The sequence below is a fragment of the Sminthopsis crassicaudata genome, chromosome 1 (genome assembly GCF_048593235.1).
Source record: "Sminthopsis crassicaudata isolate SCR6 chromosome 1, ASM4859323v1, whole genome shotgun sequence".
NCBI classification, from domain to species: domain Eukaryota; kingdom Metazoa; phylum Chordata; class Mammalia; order Dasyuromorphia; family Dasyuridae; genus Sminthopsis; species Sminthopsis crassicaudata.
In genome coordinates, this window is record NC_133617.1 from 282,665,962 (window position 1) to 282,689,298 (window position 23,337).

The following is a 23,337-nucleotide window of genomic DNA, read 5'->3' on the forward strand; positions in this document are numbered from 1 at the left end:
ATAAATCTAGGAACTTCAAAAGTTGATATTGAATCCTATCAGGCAACTCAAATGAATATAACCTGTCAAATCAAGCCTGTCAATGCAGAACATATTTTGTGAAGTATAATTGTTCAACAGGTTTTCTCTAACTCCCTTTAAATGTTAAAAGTTAGGAGAACCTGATTTAATGGGTCCTCTCACCTAAACACCGACTGAAAGTTTATGACACTGGACAAAGTAGTTGTAAACAAATGGGGAAAGTTAGGGAGATTATTTTATTCAACATAGAAAAAATTGTAAAAATAACTATGCTGTTGAGATGAAAACATATTTCAAGCTCTTTATCAGGAAGCAAGCTGTTTATCCTGCTACATATTTTAATTTATTGCTTCATGACATTTGAAGTGCTGTCTATAGATAAACCAATGATGCTAACCCCACAAAGTCAGATAAGTAGTTCATCGCTTACAATAGATTAGTAAAATAATCAAGTAAAATATTTTAACTGGCTTTCCCCACATAGCTAAAGCATTAGAAGATTAGAGTTAAACTTGGAGTAAGGAAGATTTGAATTTACATTTGCCTTGGACACTTAATAGCTATGTGAGTCTAGGGCAAATAATTTGTTATTTACTATCTCACCTATTTCCCAGAATTGTGAAGAATAAATGATGTTATTTGTAAAGCACTTTTGCTAGTTTTAAAGCACTATACATATGATGGCTGCTGTTATTATTATTATTATTATTATTATTATTATTACTACTACTCACTGATATGATTTTGACAGGCATTTATAAGAATCTGAGGGGCATCATAATCTCAACTTTTACTTAAATTTGATATTATAATGATCCTAATATGTTTTAGGTTTCAGTCCTTTATCTGCTTGAATTGTTTCATAGCAAAATTTGTTGGTGAGTTGTTCCCAAGGTAAAACAAAAAAACAAACAAACAAAAAAACAAAAACAAAAACAAAAACAAACAAAAAAAAAAAACAGAAACTAAAGCAAAAAACCAAAATCCCAAAAAGGAAAGAAATCCCCAAAATCAATCCTCAGACAATTTTGTTCCTGTTCTCTCTCACATGTTTTGTGTTATTACTAGGATTCAAAAGGCAGGAATATTTAGCTTAACAAAGAACACTTTCTATGGAAAATAAAATAAACTGAAAGGCCAATGTCTATTTCCCACACTTCTTTCATGAAAGGAGAACAAAATGGCTTTTACCTGGTTGATAGAAATTTGGTGAAAGCTCTCTTGCGACAGCCCTTGCAATGTCACATTCTTGGCGGGCAGACAGGGCAGCCTGGTCAGCAGCATCCGCTTTAGCTCTTGCATGTGCAGTCCTAAGCAGGGTATAAAAGTCAGGAGTCAAAGGTGCCATCTTATTAACTCACTCAGTTCGAACAAACAAATTCTTTATAATCCTTTGAAAAGGAACATCTAGCATTAGACCAAACACCCACAGAGCCTATTCTTACATCACTCCCCATTTTTCTTCTCTGGTTCTGTTAAGGAAATCAAAGAAAGAATAGAGCATGCAAAGAGAGATTGTGGGGCCTGTTGTATTAGTCCTTTTTGGGTCAAATTTTAAGATTATTTTAGCAACATTTTTCTGCAAGGGAGGATAGATTATGACTCAAGTGGAAGGGGTTGCCTTAGAAGGTAATGGGTTACTCCTTAGTCTTTAAGCAAAGGCTAGATAACCACTTATTACTCTTTGAAAGACCATTTTAAAAGAATTTACTATTTATACAGTAATGTGCTAGACACTGGGGATACCATTTTTATTCAAAAATGAAACAACCTCTGCTTCAAGGTACCTACATTCTATTTGGGGAGAATAATATTTATACAGGTCAATATGTAGAAAATAACTTTCTGTTGAAAAATACTTTTTCTGTGGCTAGATTTCTAATAGCTTAAGGCATTAGAATAGGTTTTACAAAGGGAAGTATGGAGAGAGAGTGTTCAAAATATGAAAGATAGCCTGTGTAAAAGAAATGGAGGTAAAACACCAAGTTGGTTTTTTGGGTTGTTATATAAGCAGGGTACTGTGGATAATCAGTCAAGAAAGATAGGCTGTCCTTTGAAGGATTTTAAAATTCTGAATAGTTTTAAATGCCAAATTTATTCTAAAGTCAGTTAACAAGTACAACCTTATTATGTGCTAGGCACTGTATTAAGTGCTATGTATGAAAAGAAAAGCAACAAAACCCTAAACTAAACCCAAGAATCTGATTCTCACTTTCACAATCTAATGGGGCAGAAAACATGCAAATAACTACATGGAAATACACACACTTATCCTTATTTAGGATAAGTTGGAGATAATTTTGGAGAGAAGGCACTAAGTATAACTTGTGGCTTCTTGAAGCAGGAGAGAGCCACTGGAATTTCTTAAACGAAGAAATAACACACTCAGATTTGTGCTTTAAGAAAATCAATTTGGCAACTATAAGAATATATTGGATGGAGACAGAGAGACCCATTAGGAGATTATGCACAATCCATGGGAAAAACATTAATTGTGGGGGTGATAGTATGAATATAAACAAGGGAAGAGTCATGAGAATGATTTTATATTGATATAGGGGTGTGATCAACATGACTTGGCCAACTAACTTTACAGATATTAGGGACGGGAAAGAGTGGATGAACGTGGTTATGAGCTTACACGAATAGAAGAGTACGGGTGCTCTTAAAGACAGAAATAAGGAAATTGGAAAAATAGGAGGATTTGGGAAGACTGATGGGAAAATGAGTTTGTATGTTAATTTTGTTATGCCTATGTTAATAGGCATGTTAATTTTGAAATGCCTATGAGATATCCAGTTGAAAATGTCCAGTCTCCAAGTCCAAAATGTCCATTATAGTGATGCTTGACAAAAGGGCAGAAGATGAGAGATAGATGCATAGATCTGGGAGGCACCTGAATGTAGATGATAACTGACTTTAGAAATTAGTCTTATATCTTTAGAATATTAGAATATCTTTAGAATATTAGTCTTATATCCCAAGGAAATACTAAAGAAAGGAAAGGGACCTGTATGTGCCAAAGTGTTTGTGGCAGCCCTTTTCATAGTGGCTAGAAGCTGGAAGATGAATGGATGTCCTTCAATTGGAGAATGGTTGGGTAAATTATGGTATATTAATGTTATGGAATATTATTATTCTTTAAGAAATGACCAACAGGAGAAATACAGAGAGGCTTGGAGAGACTTAACATCAACTGATGCTAAGTGAAACGAGCAGAACCAGAAGATCATTATACACTTCAACAATGATACTGTACAAGGATGTATGCTGATGGAAGTGGATATCTTCAACAAAGAGAAGAGCTAATCCAATTCCAATTAATTAATAATGGACAGAATCAGCTACATCCAGAAAAGGAACACTGGGAAATGAGTAAACTGTTATTTTTACCTTCTGAATCCAATTCTTCCTGTGCAACAAGAAATTCGGTTCTACACACATATATTGTACCTAGAATATACTGTAATATATTTAACAATATCTAATGCCTTAAGCTATTAGAAATCTAGCCACAGAAAAAGTATTTTAACAGAAAGTTATTTTCTACATATTGACCTGTATAAATATTATTCTCCCCAAATAGAATGTAGGTACCTTGAAGCAGAGGTTGTTTCATTTTTGAATAAAAATGGTATCCCCAGTGTCTAGCACTGCCATCTGGGGGAGGGGGTTGGGGGAGGAAGAGAATAAATCTGAATAGAAGTAAGTGCAAGGGATAATGTTGTAAAAAATTACTCATGCATATTTACTGTAAAAAAAAAAGTTATAATTATAAAATAAAATTAAAATTAAATAAACAAAAAGAAATTAGTCCAAAGCTCCAACTGAGGCTGAGGAAATGGAAGCTCAGAGAATATAAGTAACCTGTCCAAAGTCACCCAGTTAGTAAATAAGAACTAAGAGTAGTGACATGAAAACCAAGAAGAGACCAGGAAGTCAAGCAATAAAAATGAGTAAAGTATGATGGAAGAAGGATTCCTGTTTTAAGTATGGTTTGTGATATAAGGTAACTAAAATCCTTAACTCAGAAACTTATTCTATGATCCAGAAGGAACCCATTCATAGTTTTCATTCCTTATGTGAGAATTTTATGAATTTATGTCAAAGCTTTTTTGAAGCAGTTATTGATTGACATACAGTCTTTTCTGGGTTTCTTCACCCTTTTCAGTGCTTTCCAATTTCTTTTTGGTAATGCAAAATTAGCGCACCTATATTATCCCCTCCCAGAATAGATTTTGCATTCCAGTGCTTCCACCTAGGCCAAACAAGAGTGATTTCTTCCTCATTAATATTTATGTCTTTTCCCAGAGACTTTACTACAGCCAGTTTTTTTTTTTTTTTTTTTTTTTTTGTAGCCTATATAGCTAAACAGGGGAGGGAGGAGAAAAAAGATAGCTCTTGTATCACCATGACTACTACTGATGGCAATTTGGCTGAATGTTCAGATACAAAGATATCAATAATACCCAACAATGATCAGATGCTTAGCCCTTAGGGATTGTATCTCAAGTTCCGGGGAGCATGTCTTACCAAGATGTGAGGTAAAGTTACTAGTACATTGTAGCACCCTAATAAGAGAGCAAATGTTGTAGACAAAACAGATAGGACAATAGATTGAGTGTTAAAATTTATATGGATGTAGGAAAGATTCAAATTAATGCACAAAAATATGTGCCTCAAAATCTTTTTAGTCACTTACTGAAATTCAGTTACTAAAGACTTTGGACAAGGAAACTACGACCCAAACAGTTAACAGTAAAATCATAATGTAGACAGGTTCTTAGAATGTTTGGATTTCCTCTGGATTGGTATATTCATTGTGAAGTAAGGTAAAATTTTTAACTTGTATATGAATGAATTAGTATTATTCTATTCCTATCCATGGTTATATGATAGGATCATAATCAGTCAACTTTCAAATGTTGCTATTCCTAACAACTGGTGGATCAATACAAATCCATCATCACTAGCAGAAAAGTCAATGTCCTACTTACTTATCAATGATGAATCAAACAGTCCTCTCTGAAGGCCAGTAAGGCCATGCCACAACAAGTTTTTCTTACATTGAAAATTCAAATATTTAAATGTTTCTTGCTAATTTGCTGAAATTTTAGGTGTGAGAAAATAATTTTTGTGGCTGAAATGCTGCTTTCTCATTCTATAACAAATTGCCAGATGTCAACTACTGTGAATAATGTACGCTTTTGCATTTCTCATTTTGTAATTGAGTAATATTCTTGATAACATTTTAATAAATGTAAAGTGCATATAAATTCTAACCAAAATTCACTATAGTTTCATTGTCTCAGATTTAGAGGTGGAAGAGAACTCAGACATCATTCCCTCACAGTAACTTGCCTACACAAGACAAGGATAGTAAACTGACAAAGTTCCATTTTCTCCAATTTTCTGCATTGTTTACACAGACCCACTTATGGTTAAGTATCTGTATTTAATATACTCTTTCAATACAGAGATACTTCAAACATGCTATTTCAAATCATTACTTGTACTTAAATAGCCTTCCTATTTTGCATCACTTGAGGGAATTTTTTGGGGGAGAGTCAAAACACAGTTCACTACATAATATATGTAAAGCTCTAATAGTACAGTGCCTGATACCTAATAGGTGCCATATTAATGTTTATTCCATTCCCCCTCTCCAATGCCCTCCTTTAAAGCTATAATCAAGTTGATCTAGCTATAGTTTAGTTTGCAGTTAATTAACTGAGTTTGCCATAAAATCCTTACTAAATCCTAACTAAACTTACATAAAATCCTAATTAAAATTTTCCTAAAAATTTTTAAGTATCCTTTCCCACACAATAAGTAAATATTTCTTATGCAGAATCTTGCTGTGACATGGTGCCATCATTTGACCACTGTGACTGGATGGCATGCTAGATTTAAATAAAAATGCTGTATATAGGCAATTCTATTTATACAGACACATACAATGAAGGAATTGAATTAGATGCCTTCCAATGGACATGCTTATTCACATATGTGTCAAAAAGAAGTATGAGAGAGGGAAACTCTTTTGACTTCACATTCATTCTGCTTTTATACTATTACTTAATTATCTAAAAAAAAATTATGCTGTAAAATTCACTCATTATCCTCTTACTTCTATGTTACATGCACATTCTCCCTGTCTTTTTTGATATAAAAGACTTTTTTTTTGTTTCAAATTATTATTTTCCTTTGCAGCCCCTAACTTCATGCAATTTTCTTTTCATGGACTTCATTTCTCTATTGCTTACACATTTTTACATTAATTTTTGGCTGTATAATTCCACTTTGAAATGTCACAGATTATCAGTCCTCAAAATGGAAAAAAGTGGTCGTTGCCAAGTTGTGAAGTGAAATAACTTAACTCTTAACCAAGTGAGGTGAAATAACTTAACTCTGCCATCTTTAACTGCAAATATGAAATGATCGTTGGTTTTTCACGCTCTAATGAGGTAGAAGTGGAAGCAAAGACAAAATATTTTAGTACTCTGTCCAATTAACATCAAGACAATCAAGACAGAGCTATAAATACATAATATCCCCCCAAAATCTACCATGACCAGTTTGACTGATACTTTTTATTACTGACTAAACTGGTTCCCCATGCGAGACTACAAATCCAACTTCAGACACTAATTGGCTGTGCCATCCTGGGCCAATCACTAAACTCCTGTCTACCTTGGTTTTTGTTAACTGTAAAATGGGAATAATTAATAACATCTATCTCACAGGTGGTAATGATAAGAGTTTGGCATAAAGTAAGTGCTTAATAAATGCTGGCTCCCTCAATTCTTTTTCTCTATATCATACCCACCAAATCCAATCTATGGTGGCTTCTTTGTTATACAGATATTTCTAAACTTCAAAAATCTATGTTTTCTTTGCAACCTCTCTAACACTTTCTTGGAGGACAGTTTTCAGGACTAGCTATGACCAAAGAATTCAAGACTAATTTGCTGATGATCTTCTGTGAACTTGGTTAGTATGGTCCCTGGACAAAAGCCATGCAAACCTCTGTTAATCCATATTGTAGGTTTTCTAGTAACTCCTCTGTGGCTTTACACATAGAAATAAGGGAATGAGCATTAAACATACAGTCTCAGAACTGTAGTGAACTTGGTACTTTGGATTCAGATGCTATTGAGATAACAACTATCTTGACCAAGAAGTCCACAGAATTTAGAGCACTGGATTTAAAGTCAAAAAAAGATCTGGGCTTAAATCGTGCTTTACTTAAATTTAGACATAAATATGTTAAGATAGTTAACAGTTAAAAGGCATATAGTTTTTAGATAGTTAAAGGCATAGTTTAGGTAATTTGTTTAATTCAATTCAGTTTGTTCCCCTTTAAAATGGGAATAATGGTACCTTTCTCATAGGATGGATGAATAGAGTACTTTGCAAATGTTAAGCACTGCACTATATAATGTTAGCTATTTTGCTGTAATTTATTATTCTTAGAGTTGCTAGAGAATAAGTGTTTTGTGCTAAAGTTCACAGCCCCTTAACTAAAAACATACATGTAATCTGAAAGAAATAGGCATTACTGCCTAAGTACTACTGTAGAATCTGAAGCAATAGCTGTTATTGTGAAACTAAATTTGTCTTGCATTGCAAGTTCCTTCTGAGCAAAGGCTGTTCCTTATTTCATCTTTGAGTAAATTCTTAACAAAATGACTGTTGACTTGAATCATATTCTAGCCCCTTATCCTCTATTAATAATATCAGGGAAACATGTCAAAATACCATTTTCCTTAATGATTTTCTCTAAGACTAACCTGTGACTGTAATACATTATTTACCTATGTAGTTGCTCTCTCACACATTTTCCCTTTCTGTGCCACACCCCTCTTTCCAGTTCTCATGATTGCTCCCTTGAAATTTCTACCCGGAAAGCTGCCATGGTTTGTAAATGAAAAAAGTAAATCTAAAGTTACTCTTTTATGTTTTTCTTCTTGCTTGGCAAAATAAATATCTGAAAATTATTTAGCTTTTTCATGCATTTTTTCCTAGAAGTGAGGATGGAATCATTGAATATTCTTCTGCTTGGGGAGTGGGATCCAATTGTTTATTCAATACAGAAGAATAAAAAGTGTTTGAGAAAGAGAAAGATTAATATTGGTAATGCAGATTGCTGGAGGCAAGGAGAGAGGAAGCTGTTAAGTAGTCTCTCTAGGCAGGAGGTGAAAAGGGCCAAAAGTAGGATAGTGATTATGGAATCAGAAAGGAAAAGAACAAAAGTCAGAGGTACTGCCAAGAAAGGATCAAAAGAGCACTGAAAGATATTTGTTGCTGCGTGGAGGCATGCATTTTTTAAAGGAAAGGGGGAAGGGAGAATATGTTGATATGATAAATTATGATGAAGACATGCGGACTGTAGGATCCATTCCTAGATGAAAGGCCAAACAAGGACATTAACACATTACTCCATAGTTGGAAGTTGGCTAAAGATAGAAAAAGGTGTCTAGTTTCTATTGGTAGTCAACCAGGCTTGTTAATACTGACAGAGCAACAATGGGCCTAGCATGGATGAGAAGGAAAGGGTGAAGATTTTTTCCCCTACAACAACGAATAAAAAGTACAACCAGATTTTTTTACCTAACTAAAAGAGAGGGTATATGAGTCAATGAAACAAATGAGAGACTTAGTATAATAGAAAGTGCACTGGATTCAAATCATGACTCTGCCCTCAGCACCTTAGGAATTCTGGGTAAGTTATAGCTTTTCTGGGCCCCAGTTGGCTCATTTGAGGGTATTAAAACATGATTTATGGTGGTTCTTTCCACCTATAAACCAGTGATTGATTTTTGGATCCCAAGAAATGAGAATATTTTGGAACAATTCCTAAAGATTTTCTGGGGACTTAGGCTGAAAGAAATGGTAGCTATTTTTTGAGTTGTGGGTATGTAGAATAAATACTACCTTTCATAATCAACTCTCCTTTCATGCTAGAGTTAAAGGGAAAAATTATGGCCAGAATTACTTAATATTTTCTACTCCAACTTCTTCATAAATAAATTCACTTTCCCCCCAATAAAATCAAAGTTCAAATCAAAGTCTATCATAAGTGAAATTCATTCAGTGAAGTCATTCCAAATGCCAGTAAATGAATGCAGTAAGGCAATTAATTAATATGGTATTGCTAAATGAAGTCAAATGATTTGCCTGGCACTAATCAACAGGAGAGCAATCTGCCACCTTTATCATAAGATTCATGACACAGTTGACTGATGGATTTGAATATTTAGTGTGAAAACTCTAAGTTAAAACAATTTTTATGTGAAAGTACCATAATAGTTATTTCTCATTACTGTTCCAAAAAACCTTCCTAAAGCTTAGAAGCTACTGCTTAATTTTTGGACAGTGTTTTTCCTTTCATTTCAGCAAAGTTCTGGGGAATGGCACCGTATTTTTATATAACACTTCAAAGTCTATTGCCGCAGTGGACATTTCCTGTGGCATTTTGAAAGCAGGAATGACAAAGACTGACTAAAGATTTAAAAATTTGCTTTGGAGTTTTATCTGTTATTTTCTACAGATATAATCCTTGGTAACAAAATACCTTTTCCCATTAAAAAAAAATGATTGTGGGATCTTTTGTTTTTAGTCTTATCTATCTTCTTGAATAATCATGAGATTTTATATAAATATTCATGTACTTTCAAACTGTAATTGCTATTTAGACTTTGTTATTTTCCAAATCTGAATATATTATCGTGTGACCCCTACAAGTCACTTAAGACTCAACATTTAATAATAGCTAACATTTGCACTGGAGCAACTAGGTATCACAGTGGATAGAGTACTAGGCCTGGAGTTAGGATGTCATCTCTTCCTAGTTATGTGACTCTGAGCAAGTTCACTTCACCTGTTTGCCTCAGTGATTCCTCATCTATGAAATGAACTGCAGAAGGAAATGACAAATCACTTTAGCAGGGGTCCTCAAACTATGGCCCATGAGCCAGATGCGGCCTGCTGGGTTATAGCAAATGGTATGAGAGGCGGAGACAGAGTGTGAGTTTTTGTTTTTACTGTAGTACGGCCCTCCAACAGTCTGAGTGACAGTGAACTGGCCCCCTATTTAAAAGGTTTGAGGACCACTGCACTTTAGTATCTACCAAGAAAATCCCAAATGAGGTTATAAAGAGGCAGACATAACTGGAATGACTGAACAACAAGGATTTATATAGAACTTATATAGATATATAAAGCACCTTACAAATAGTATCTCATTTAATCCTTACAATACTTTGGGAGGTAGGTACTAGTCATATCTTTATTTTATAGGTAAGAAAGCTGGGGCAGACAGGTTGAGTTACTTGCTTAGGATAACCTAAATAGTAAGTGTCTGAAACTTGGCTCAGGTTTTCCTTATTCTAGATTGTAACCTCTGTGTTCCAGAAAATTTTCTGAGGCTCTGATTAGTTGTCAATCTACATTTTTAGAAGGATTTCCTTTCTAAAAATTCCCTGAATAGGTGAAGCTATAGATTTGGACACTTTCCACCCCCCCAAAGTTAGAAAATTAGAATTCTTAGATTTTTGAAATCTGAAATATTGAATTATTATTCCTTTTTAGTAAATTAGTAAAGCTAGTCCTATTGAAGATAGGACATACTAGAGAAAAAAATCTAAAAACCCTTAGTGAAAAATTCCTTCAAGAATTAATGGGTTAATTTCTAATCATATGAGAAGGTGCTCCAGATCACTATTGATCAGAAAAATGCAAATTAAGACAACACAGACACTACTACCCCATCTCTCAGATTGGCTAAGATGACAGAAAAAGACACTAATACATTGGATCCAGCCATTCTGGAGAGCAATTTGGAACTATGTTCAAAAAGTTATCAAACTGTGCATACCCTTTGGTCCAGCAGCATTTCTATTGGGCCTAAATTCCAAAGAGATCTTAAAGGAAGGAAAGGGACACACATGTGCAAAAATGTTTGTAGCAGCCCTTTTTTGTAGTGAACTGGAAACTGAATGGATGCCCATCAATTGGAAAATGGCTGAATAAGTTATGGTATATGAATGTTATGGAACATTATTGTTCTATAAGAAATGATCAGGAGAATGATTTTAAAGAGGCTTGGAGAGACTTCCGTGAACATCAGATGCTAAGTGAAATAAACAACCAGGAGATCATTGTACACAGAAACATCAATATTATACAAAGATCAATTCTGATGAACGTGACTTTCCAACAATGACATGACTTATGTCAGTTCCAATGATCTTATGAGGAAGAGAGCCATATACACCCAGACATAGGTCTGTGAGAACCAAGTGTGGATCACAACATAACATTCTCATTTTTGTTGTTGTTCACTTAGATTTTGTTTTCTTACTCATTTACTTTTATTTTTGATCTGATTTTTCTTGTGCAGCAAGAAAATTGCATAAATATGTTCATCTATATTGGATTTAACATATATTTTAACATGTTTAACATATATTGGATTGCCATCTAGGTGAGGGGGTGGGAAGAAGGAGGGGGAAATCTGAAACACAAGACTATGCAAGGGTCAATGTTGTCAAATTATCCATGCATGTTTTAAAAATAAAAAGCTTTAAAAATTAAAAAAAAAAAAAAAAAAAGAATAGGTTAATGAGGACTCTAGGCCAAACTCTCAAAGTTTCTTTGGGAAAATTTGTCCAAAATCTATCCTCATTTTAAAATACTTTTATGGTAGGACTAAATTATTCATAGAATAATAAATAAGCACTTCACTAATCCAAGTATTTTCCCACGTTCTCTACATATTAAGATATATGCTCTTGATACGTAATACTTCTTCCAATATAATAATGTAGTCTCTAATAAATGTGTATTCTTGATCTTTTTAAAGCCAAGATAACACCTGAAAATTTCATAACCCAATTCTGCCTGAAATTCTTTTTCTTTTTCTTTTCCTCTTTCTCTCTTCTTTAACAGGCTCAACTCAGGTATACCTCCTACATGAAACTTTTCCTAATCCTCTTGTTTTCTCTCAATAGTCAAACTGTTTTGCAGTTTCTTATCTGTTTCCATTAAAAAAAAAAAAAAAAAAAAAAGTCCCCCAACAGAATATAAACTCCTTGACTACTTTTCTTTTTTCTCTTTGTATCCCTAGAACTTAGCTCAGTGCTAGGCATATAGTAAGTGTTGAATAAATGTTTGTTGAATTTAACTCAAAAAATAAAGTGTATTCAAGCTTTTGGCTACTGACTTGATAATGTTCCCATTCTTCCTTTTCTTGTGCTCTGGATCTTTTATGTTGACTTACAAATTTTACTACGTGGCAAGAACCCAGAATGTCCTATCTACTATCATTTATTCGAGCCTTTAACATCTACCTCAAAGCTATCTTTTCCCATCTGTTAGTTGTCCTCTGGCAATGAATCCCTCTCACTGCCATTTGTTGTAACTTCATTCTTGGCTATTTTTATTCTGGCCAAGTTGTGGTAGTAAGCTATATTTAAACTGATTGCACTGTGAAGAAACATGGCAAATCAAGGTGGCACCTTTTTTGCATAATGCAATTGTGCTTTGGCCTAACAGCAAGCTTTGTATGTATTTATGCCATATTTATAGGCATAATGACCCTGCTGCCCCTCCCCTATTTGTACTTATTTCACTGCTAAAATGGGAAAGGTAGACTCATTCTCATGAATTCTGTCCCTCTAAAAATCATATAGTGATTACCATTGCTAAGCAGAGTTTGCCTCTGTGGGCTATTAACAGCCAGAGAGCCATGAACTATGGGAAAAGTGCTAAGCCTCCCACAGTTTCTTACTTAAGGTTCTGGGAACATGTATAGGGCACTAGACATAGTTCAATAATATTTGTGCAACAATTCAAGTTCTTCAATTTTTGAAACACGCAATATGCTCCTTTATAAGATTCACCTAAAGCATTAAAAAGTATCTTCCAGTGTTTGAGATACTTTTTAATGCTTTAGGTGAATCTTAAACACTGGAAGCAGATGTTTTCAGAAATAATTGCCCCCTCTCCTTCTTTAAGGCTATTTCATCGTGAATTTTGTACTTCCCTTTTCAAAATTTTTCTTCTTCCTGGTTCTAACATTCCAGTATTTTTCTGTTTGATAAGCCTAAATTTTTAGACTGAAAAGTAATGTGACTGAACAGAAAGGAGTAAGGATAAGGGGAAGAGCAGGTGGACTAAATCAACAATGTTACTAAATTGTATAAAGTTAAAAATACTAATTTCTGGATGAAATATCAGCTTTCACAGCATAGCAAAAGTAATTAATACATTATCAAGAAGACTGAATATGCACTAATTTTTGGCTTCTAACAAAGTGCATTATTTGTATAAAGACCTCAATTGCCTTATAGATAATATATATATAATCTATATATTATATATATATATTATATATATTATCTATATCTATATATATCTATATATATAATATGTATATAATATATATATAGATATATATAGATATAGATAATATATATATATATATAGATAATCTTAGTTGATGTTGGTGACAGGCATTAGGATCCTCATTTTGCCTATGGGAAGATTAAAGCATGGACAGACTTGCTTAGTCATTTGAGAGACTAAGGCAGTTAGAATTAAGCAAACTAGAATTTCTTGCTTTTTTTTGTGACTAGAATTATCTATTTTTCTAATGTTGTTTGATTTCACCCCAGGCTTTCCCAGTCTCTATTTTATTTTGCTATGTAGATTTGATCTCTGAGTGTTCAAATAAGGCACAATAGTTTTTATTTTTCATAACTATTGAGAAAAGGTTATATAAAATTTGCTCATAAAAGTTTATAAAGACACTGCAACTTTCCTTAACTACAAAAACTGTTATTATATGAATTTTACAAGGTAAAGAACAGATTTTGTTTTCCTTTGTTGTTGGTTTTTTTAGTAGACAGAGTACCTGACAGAACTGGTAAGCCCTGAAAATATGTCTCCCTCAAATCTGGTTCGATATCTGGTCCTATATAAATCTGGTGATATTATCTGTTCTTATTAGTAGTTATACCGTGTTGTTCAGATATTAATTCTAATTTAACTACATGTTTTGTGTTCAAATGAGATATAATGGCATGCTGCTGTGCCAGATTTTGCCTCTTGAATTTATTTATCTCCTTAATCTTTTTTATTAATAAGGTGCCAGATTCTTGTCTGAATGAACTATTTGGGTTCCTTGTAGTAATTCAAAGACTCACAGAATCTTAGACCTGAAATGAACTTTAGTGGATCTCTTGAAGATCTCTTGAAGATCTCCAAACAGAGGGCATTCACTGCCATTTTTGGACAGCTAACAGTAAATTTAAATTCTACTGTGGGGCCAAACAGAACAAGTCAAATAGTCACTCCAATACTTGGAGACAGCTTTTGTGCTGCCCCTTAGCACTTGGTAAAGATAATACTGAATATTCAGAAAGATTTAAAAATGTTTTATGGAAATTCATTCTCAAAACCCCACCCCAAAATACAAAACAACTGCCTTTTTCTTCTTCCTCAGGCTGAGTGGGCTATAGCAATTCAATAAAGATTTTCTAGACATATGTGGCTTTTCCTTAAAGTAAAAAAGCCAATGGTAGTACCACACTATTGTTGTTCCTAATCTCTCTCCAGGTTGTGTCTTGAAATGCCACTGAAGTTTCCATGCAATCTATAAAGATGGATAAAATTGACAAGTTCTGTCTGTCTGGTTATGTCTGGTTCTTTGATGATTCCCTCCTGCCTCAGATGTGGCATATATTCCCATAAAGGAGACCCCTAGTACTCTTCTGACTGATTTCTCTGCCTCAAGTCTTATCCCTCTCCTCAATGGAGGTAATTTTTCTATGATCACATACCTGTGATCAGTCATTTCACCTACCTTTTCCCTCTGCTTTCTCAATGAGTTCCAATGGCTTCCTATTTTCTCCTAGGATTAAATTTATGCTCTCATTTGACATTTAAAATACTTCATAATTTGGTTCCTCTAGATTTTTCTTGCATAACACATTTGCTTTCCCAACAAGACATTTTCACTGGTTGTCCCCTTTCCTTATACCTCCACAGACATAGACAACTCTCAATACAGTTTTCCCTTAGTTCTGAATTGACAGAAATCAAATTCAGTCCTAGAACTTGGATGTGAATTAGAGTATTGTTCCAAGACAACTTGATTTCTTGGATATCGATTTTTGGTCATGTTGCATTTCTTTTCTGCAACTATCTTACCTGAGAGGTTCTGAGTAAGATGCTTTTAAGTGAACCACCCAGGAAGTGCTTGATAAATATTTGTTAAACTGATTTAACAGCTGCCCAAGTATAACAGCATTATTGTGCAAATAAGTAAGACAAACAGACCTTAAACTAGTACTGTTTACAACTTGAATTAACTCTAATAAAAGAAACTGGGACATATGGACAACATTAAATAAATTCAATGAGTAAACATTCCAGATAGGAATACCTTGAGGTAAACAAACATATATTTTAAGGAACCTGCTATACATGCATACATATACATGCCCACATGTATGTATTTCCAAGTATGAATATTTATTAACATCTTTTAAAATCTTTATATTTCTAAATTAAATGTGGCTTAAATAATGTCCAGGGAAGAGCTGATAGTCCTAATACACAAATCTAATCTTTACCTAATATTTTTAACATGTTATAAATTACTAGCTATGTTTAAATCCAAATAATTAAAATGATTCCAAATCATTGTTTCACATAGCTCACCAAAACAAAATATTTTCCTGCTAGTTACTGTTTCAGTATAATCCATTTGTAAATAAGCAGCAGGGAAGACAAGTCAGGGGAATTAAGTAGAGAAAAAAATAAGGGACTCCAGAAGGGGAGAGAATAGAAGAGACTTTTAGGAGAGAGTCAACTGAAACTTTAGGTTGGCTGGCCAGAAAGTAACAGGAGGGTTTCATGTGCTCCCCTCTGGCATGCATTCCAAGGGTGGGTAACTTCCCCCAATATGAACATTTGGGTTTCTGTCACCTAAATCAGCTTTTAATGAAAGCTTTTTATTGGCACACTATGTATTATGATAGGAGAGCCAGATAAAGTGATTTCCTTTAAAATTTTTATGTCAGAAAAATGATAAAACTCAATGTAGTCTTTTATGCTAATATGCTATTACATTTATTCTAAACACTCTTGTATTAAGCTCTAAAAGACTACAAGTAAAAAAGATGGTTTTAAAGGGAATGTTTATGAGTATTACAAAGAAATAATAAATACGAATAAAATTCAGACCATGCTTGTCTTAGGTAATACAACTTGTGGTAAAAACCAGATTATAGCTGATCAGAGGGAGATATCACCATGGCAACAATTTACCCTTTAACTCTAATAGGGTGAGGGCTTGCCATTCTTCCACCTTTATTATTTACACATTAAGCAATTCAGCCATAAAGCCACAGTCTTTAGGAACTGATCAGGAAAATAACATCTGAATAGATTGTCTTCTGTCTTTCTTTTCCCTGTAAGAAGCAGTAGTCTAAATGGGGTGTGGTGGACAAGATGGGGCAAAGGTAGGACACAGAATCAGAAGTCACTGGAACAAAGGAGCAATAGTGACAAGCTGAGTATAGAGCTTTCAGTCACTTTGACCACTGGTTTCTACTAAAAAAAGGATGACAGTGAACATAATGGGTTTATCAGAACCCTATCTACTTAAAGCAATGGCAATGGAAGGTGGGTAACTTCAGGGATGGCTTGGCCATATTGGAGATTGAAAACAGACTTGAATGTAGTGAAAGAAGGAATTTAGAGCAATTAGGGGAAAAGGGAACACTGTGTAGTAGAATGAGCATTAAAGTTCAGAAAATCTGGATTGAAATCTCACTTATTCATATCTTTGATATGCCATTTTTGCCTCTCCAGGTTACAGTTAACTCATCTCTAAAATGAGAGGGAAGAAGATAGCCTAAGATAGTTTCTACCTTCCAGCTTCTATATTCTTATAAATCTTATGATTTGGAAAAGATTTTGGAGCTTAATCAACTAATGCAGAATTGGTTGTGCACTTCCTTATAGATGGCTATTCAGCTTATGCTTGATAACTTTCAGTGATGGGGAACTTATGTTATGAGACACTGTTATATTTCTAAGCAGTTCTAATATAAAAAAAATAAAATTGAAATCTGCCTTACTGTAACTGGTTCCCAGTGCTACACAGTATGAATCTTCTTCCTCTTCTACATAGTGTTTTCTTTCTTTCTTTTTTTTTAAATTAAAGACAATCATAAACCTTTCTAAATCTTTTCTTCCCCCATCTAAATGCCCCTCCCCTCATTTCAAATTTTTATATTATTTTGTTTTCTGACCCTATATCATCAATGTTAATCAATGTTCCTTTTAAACTATAGCACCAAGAGGACAACCAAAGATGGAGAGAGTCAATGTTAGAAGGACTATAAGAAGAGAGATACTGTAAGCAAATTACAAGAGCATGGAATAGTTTAATCTCTCAAATTTATGGATAAGGGAAGAATCTAGGACCAAAGAAGATATAGAGAGAATTATAAAATATAAAATAGATGATTTTGATTATATAAAATAAAAGTTTTTGCAGAAACAAAAGCAATGCAACCAAAATTCTAAGGAAAACAGAAAACTAAGAAAATTTTAAATACATGTATCTGATAAAGGCCTCATTTCTTAAATATATAAAAAAGGTCAAATTTATAAAAGTAGAAGTCATCCTCCAACTGATAAATGATCAAAGGATATGAACAGACAGTTTTCAGAGAAAGAAATCAAAGCTACCTAGTCACATGAAAAAAAATGTTCTAAATTACTATTGATCAGAGAAATGCAAATTAAACAACTCTGTTAGAATTAATAGCATCTATCAAAGTGGCTAATATGACAAAAAAGGAAAATGTTGGAAGCATAAGGAAAAACTAGGACACTAAATGCATTGTTGATGGCATTGTAAACTGATTTAACCATTCTAGACAGCAATTTAGACTGTGCCCAAAGGCTATAAAACTGCATTCCCTTTGATCCAGCAATACCAGTGCTAGATCTATATCCCCAAAGACATCCAAAAAAGGGGGAAAGGACCTATTTGTACAAAAACTATTGGAAACTGAAGGAATGACCATCCAGTTGGAGAATGGCTAAAAAAGCTGTGGTATGATTGCAATGGAATATAATTGTATTATAATAAATGACAAACAAGATGATGTCAGAAAAAAACCTGGAAAAAAAAAAAAAGATTTACATGAACTGAGCTGAGTGAAGTGAAAAAAACCAGAACTTGTATACAGTAACAGCAATATTGTTTGATGAAGAACTGTGAATGACTTAGCAATTCTCAGCAAAACAATGATCCCAGACAATTTTAAAGGACTAATGATGAAGCATACTTTTGGTTTACTAGAAAGAACTGATACTGTTTGAAGACAGACTGAAGCATGCTATTTTTTTACTTTCTTTCAATTTATTTTTTTCGAGACTTCCTGTACAAAATGATGAATAAAAGGAACAATTTTTCATAATGGCACATATATAGCCTATATCTGACTACTTACTATTTTAGAGAGGGGGAAGGGAAAAAAGGAAGAAAAGGACGGCATTTGAAACTCAAAACTTTAAATAAAAATATTTTAAAATGGGAAAAAAGAGGAACCCCGATAAAGTGTTAAAACTGTTAAATGGTCCAGAGGATCTGGAAAATAATTTGGAAATATGGAAGAAATGTCACTAAATTTGGTAATGTGGACCACTACAGCATATGTACCCTGAGGAGATCAAAGATAGAAAGTATGTATATATATCACAATATTAACAAGGCACTATTTTGGATGTGTATAGGGGGCAAAAACCTGGAAACATGAAGAAACTATGGCATCTGATTATAATTGAATATTAATGTACCCTAGGAATAATGTAAGAAACAATGAATAAGAAATTTAGTGATATGTGAGATGAATTTTATGACTATAAATCAAGAAAGTAGTACTAGGAGAATAATACCCAATAATACAAAAAAGTACCTGAATTCATAGTAAATATAATGACCATTCTCAGTCTTGGGCTATAGGTGATGAGACTTACTTCCCTCCTCCATCTAAAAATGCTGAGGAATCAGGTGCAAAATATTGTTCATTTTGAGATGTCATTGTTGGATCATCTTTGGAGAGAGCAGAGAGAGAGAGATAGGCAGACAGAGAGGGAGAGAGGAAAAGAAGAGAATGAATAGAGAGGGGAAGGAGGATAGGGAGGAGAAGGAAGGGGGGAGCGAGGAAAAGAGGGGAAAGAGAAGGGGGAAGAAGCATATTTAAATAAAAAGGAATGAGTTAAGCTTTAAAAATGCTATAATCCTTGAGGAACAATCTGGTGGAAATGAATATCTGGAGTTCAAAAAAGATTTTTGTAGTTCCTCTGCATAAAGATGGTAATTCAAATCACAGAGTAAACCTAATTACAAGGAAAAGAGCAAAGAGAACATAGCAAAATAAACAAAACAAACCACCATCAAATGGAGATCTTGAAGGGAATCTACAAGATGCAACTAGATTGTGCAGTAGATAGAATGATTGGCCTCAGACACTTAATATGTCCTAGTTGTATGACCTTGGGCAAGTGACTTAACCCCAATTGTCTCAGGGGGAAGAAAGTTAAAAAGAAAATGAAGAGTAAGGAAAACCAATGGGCAATCAGACTAGCAATGTGGTAGTGTCTCTGAAATCAGAGGAGAAAGCAAGTGTAAGTGAGGTTGCCAAAAATATTATTAGTAGGTCATGTATTATGAAAGGTCAATTAGGATGAAGACTAGGAGAAAAAGTATTGGATTCGATCATTATGAATAATTTTGGGAGAAATTTTAACAGATCGGTAGTGCCAAAAACAAAGTTGTCTTTCCCTCAATTACAGGAATCCATTATTGCCCAGTGTCTGTAGAACATCTGGACAAATACAACATAGATATATTTTATATAATTGATTTTCTGCAACTTAGACATGTTTTCTGCATAATGCCTTCTATTATACACCAAAATAAAATTCTCCTTAAGCCAAAAAAAAGTATGTAAATCTTCATCTATCCTAAAATGGGAACAGTTGTGTTACTGTCATAAAATCAGGGGACAGGTTGTGGTAAGTTGGATGAGGTATATGATAAAGTTGGCATCATTTTTAAAAACCAGCAAACCATCTTCTATGCAATGTTTAAAATTCACATTTATTACCAAAGTTAAAAAAAAGAAAAATAGCCTCAGGGGAAAATAATGTTCATGGCTTTAGTTGCTTGCCAATTATTGAACTTGAAATCATTAATGTCTAAAAAAGTCAATATTTTTATTCCAAGAGACTTAATACCTAAATAGGAAAATCAATACACACACATATACATTTATGTGTGAAAAATACATATGTATAATGTATACATAATATAAATGTTATTTACCTTTAATTGACACATATGAATTTCATTACTTGAAAGAATTTATGACATGAAAATAAAACTATAAGAATTACAAACTAGATAAACAGGCATTTATTAAATGTTTAACTGTCCTAAAGTGCAGGGGATACAAACACAAAGTGGTAGTATCTTTGTTCATGGAGCTTATACACCACTAAGTGAAATATTCCATTTTCATAGATAAATAAATGAAAGAGAACATAAGCACTTTTTCTCAGGGAAGGACACCAGACCAATGATATTATCTGTATAGACATGCCTCTTTCCCTGGTAACACAGATCAGCACTCATTCTTCAATCTATAATCAGATTTGTTTGGGACCCTGAAAAGCTATGACTGAATACACAGTGATGAGGGAAGTAGAGGAAGTGAAAGGGGAGAAAAGAAATAAGATTATTTAATTATACATTGGTTATGGACCTGACTATTTTTAAGTTTTAATGTACTCAATATTTAATTACATACACACACACCCACACACCCACCCACACCCACACACACAAAGAAAACTTCACCCTCAATTGGAACATATGTCTATATGTCTATATAAGACAATTATACAGTGTGGTTCAGAACAATTCTCTTCCTCAGCACTGTTTCTTAACAGAATTAGGAAGGGTTAAAGACAAGGTTAAACCCAAGTGTGACAAAATAACAGTATTAGGAAGATCCTTTAGCAAAAGTTTTTCTCAATATAGCTGAATGACAATTTGGTTAAGAGAACAGAAATGAGAGGGATGGAAGGAGAGAAGAGAAAGGGAATGGCGGGGGAGATGAAGAGAGTGTCAAGGAAAGAAAGGGGAAAGGGGATATAAGGAAGAAAAAAAGTAACTGGGGTAACTTCCTGGACTTGGCATTTTGAAAAAAATAGTATTGTCCCATCAAACTAAGTGTTTGTCACTAACCAGATATGGAAGGGTTGTTTAAGTTTCATCAGTGGGAGTAGTACCTGTAATAATGAAAGCATAGTCCTTAAGTGCCCAGAGTGTAAGAAATGTCCTACTATACTCAGCATTACCCAGAATATATCTAGAGTTCTATGCTCAGTTTTCTGTAACACGTTTTAGAAGTGATATTGACAAACTGGAGTTTATCCAATGGAAGATAACTAGAATGGTGAGATAAACTGGAAGCTACAACACTTGAAGATAGGTTGAAAGAAATAAAGCTATTTCACTTGGAGAAGACAAAATTTAGGGGAGATGGAACACTGTCTTCAACTATCTGAAAGATTGCATGCAACATAGAAGTCACTGGATTTGTCTTCTGTAGTATCATAGAGAACTAAGATTAAGATGTACCAAGTTACAAAGAAGCAGATTTCAATTCAACAAAAAGAAACATTATCTAATAATTATAAGTGGACAAAAATGGAATGGACTATCTTAGATAAAGAGCTCCTTGCCACTGGAAAAGTAGAAAATGGATGAATAAATTCTTGATGCCTCTGTCCCTGAAGAGGCTTTGGACATGTTTTGTGTTGGACCAGATGATTTTTACATTCTCTCCAATTCTTCAGTTCTATAACACTATGATATTTTTAATATTCCAAAGTTCAATTTTAAAATCTGTTGTTTCTAACCTTGTATCTATCATCTTATTGTGTTTTCTTTATCTCTTTTCTAATATTTCCTACAGCCTACCCCATTTTTGCCTGTACCATCCTCTAAGACTTTTTATAGAGTCAGTCTACAATTCTTACTTTTTTCCAGTACTAGTTTCTTGAAACCATTCTACTATGCATCCTTGGTTCATGGGATTGAAAAATTGAAAATTTGGTTTCAATTGAAAAATTGAAACCAAAGCAACACGTACATATCAAAACAAAATTCCCATAAACTGATTATTCTAAAGTATAAGTTCTAATTCTCTGATTGACTCAGTCTCACAATTTGTTTTTCAATTGAATTAGACAAATATTTAACAAATTCCTAGTATATAGAAGACATGGCATTATATGCAAATGAGGCATATGATTAAACAATTCTTGGTCTCCAGGAGCTTACTTTAACAGATAACTCACCTTCAGACTAGAGAGCTGACTGAGATCCAGCGGTTAAGTGACTTACCCAGAAACACAGAGCCAGTATGTATTACAGTTAGGGTTTAGACCTAGGTCTCCCTATCTCCAAGACCAGTGCCCTATCTGCCGTGTTACATTTTCTCTCTTGGTAGTGTTATACAATTTTTGAAACTATCCTCTCTCCCCTTTTTAAAAAAAGAATAAAAAATAACATTAACATTAATTCTACACCAATCTCCTAGTTTATTCTGAGTATATACTAGGCATATGGTACAATATTAAAATGCTTTCTGGATCAATGGTATATAAAGGAGCAATAGATGTCCAAAGGAACTTAATATCTTAGAATTTCCTTCCACTATTGTGTTGGTATTAAAGACATGACTTATCATTAAGGGAGAAGTGACAATTTCATTTAAAAATGCTTAAAATGTTATACTAGGGGCAATTAGATGGCACAGAGGATAGAGCACTGCCCCTAGAGTCAGAAGGATCTGAATTCAAATATAATCTTAGACACTTAACACTGTGAGAATCTGGGCAAGTCACTTACCCCCATTTGCTTCTTACTCTTTCCCCCATACCCCTCCCCAAAACACTAAACTTAATATAGCCATGGCAACTATTTGTTATCAGAGAACTTGTCCAATAATGTCTTCATTTTCCTCCTCTTTTTTTTTTAAATGCCATCCAGAGGATAAGAGAATAGGGAGCTGTGTTGAGAAAAATATTACACATATGGCATTTAAATCTCTCAAGAACACATGTGAGTAAAATTTAAAACTAAATTAAATTATTTATTAAATTATATTATTTATTAAAAATTTTAAAAATTAAAAAATTAATTGAAATAATCTT

The 23,337-nt window shown here is 33.7% G+C and overlaps 1 protein-coding gene across 7 annotated transcripts in view; it reads right to left on the minus strand.

Annotated features, from left to right (window-relative positions):
• JPH1 (junctophilin 1) overlaps window positions 1–23,337 on the minus strand; it is an 88,456-nt gene that overhangs the window by 23,281 nt on the left and 41,838 nt on the right. For all 7 annotated transcript variants that reach the window (XM_074278906.1, XM_074278907.1, XM_074278904.1 and 4 more), the window contains exon 3: window positions 1,213–1,331. In XM_074278906.1, the coding sequence (XP_074135007.1) occupies window positions 1,213–1,331 (119 nt within the window). The remainder of the gene's footprint in view (window positions 1–1,212; window positions 1,332–23,337) is intronic.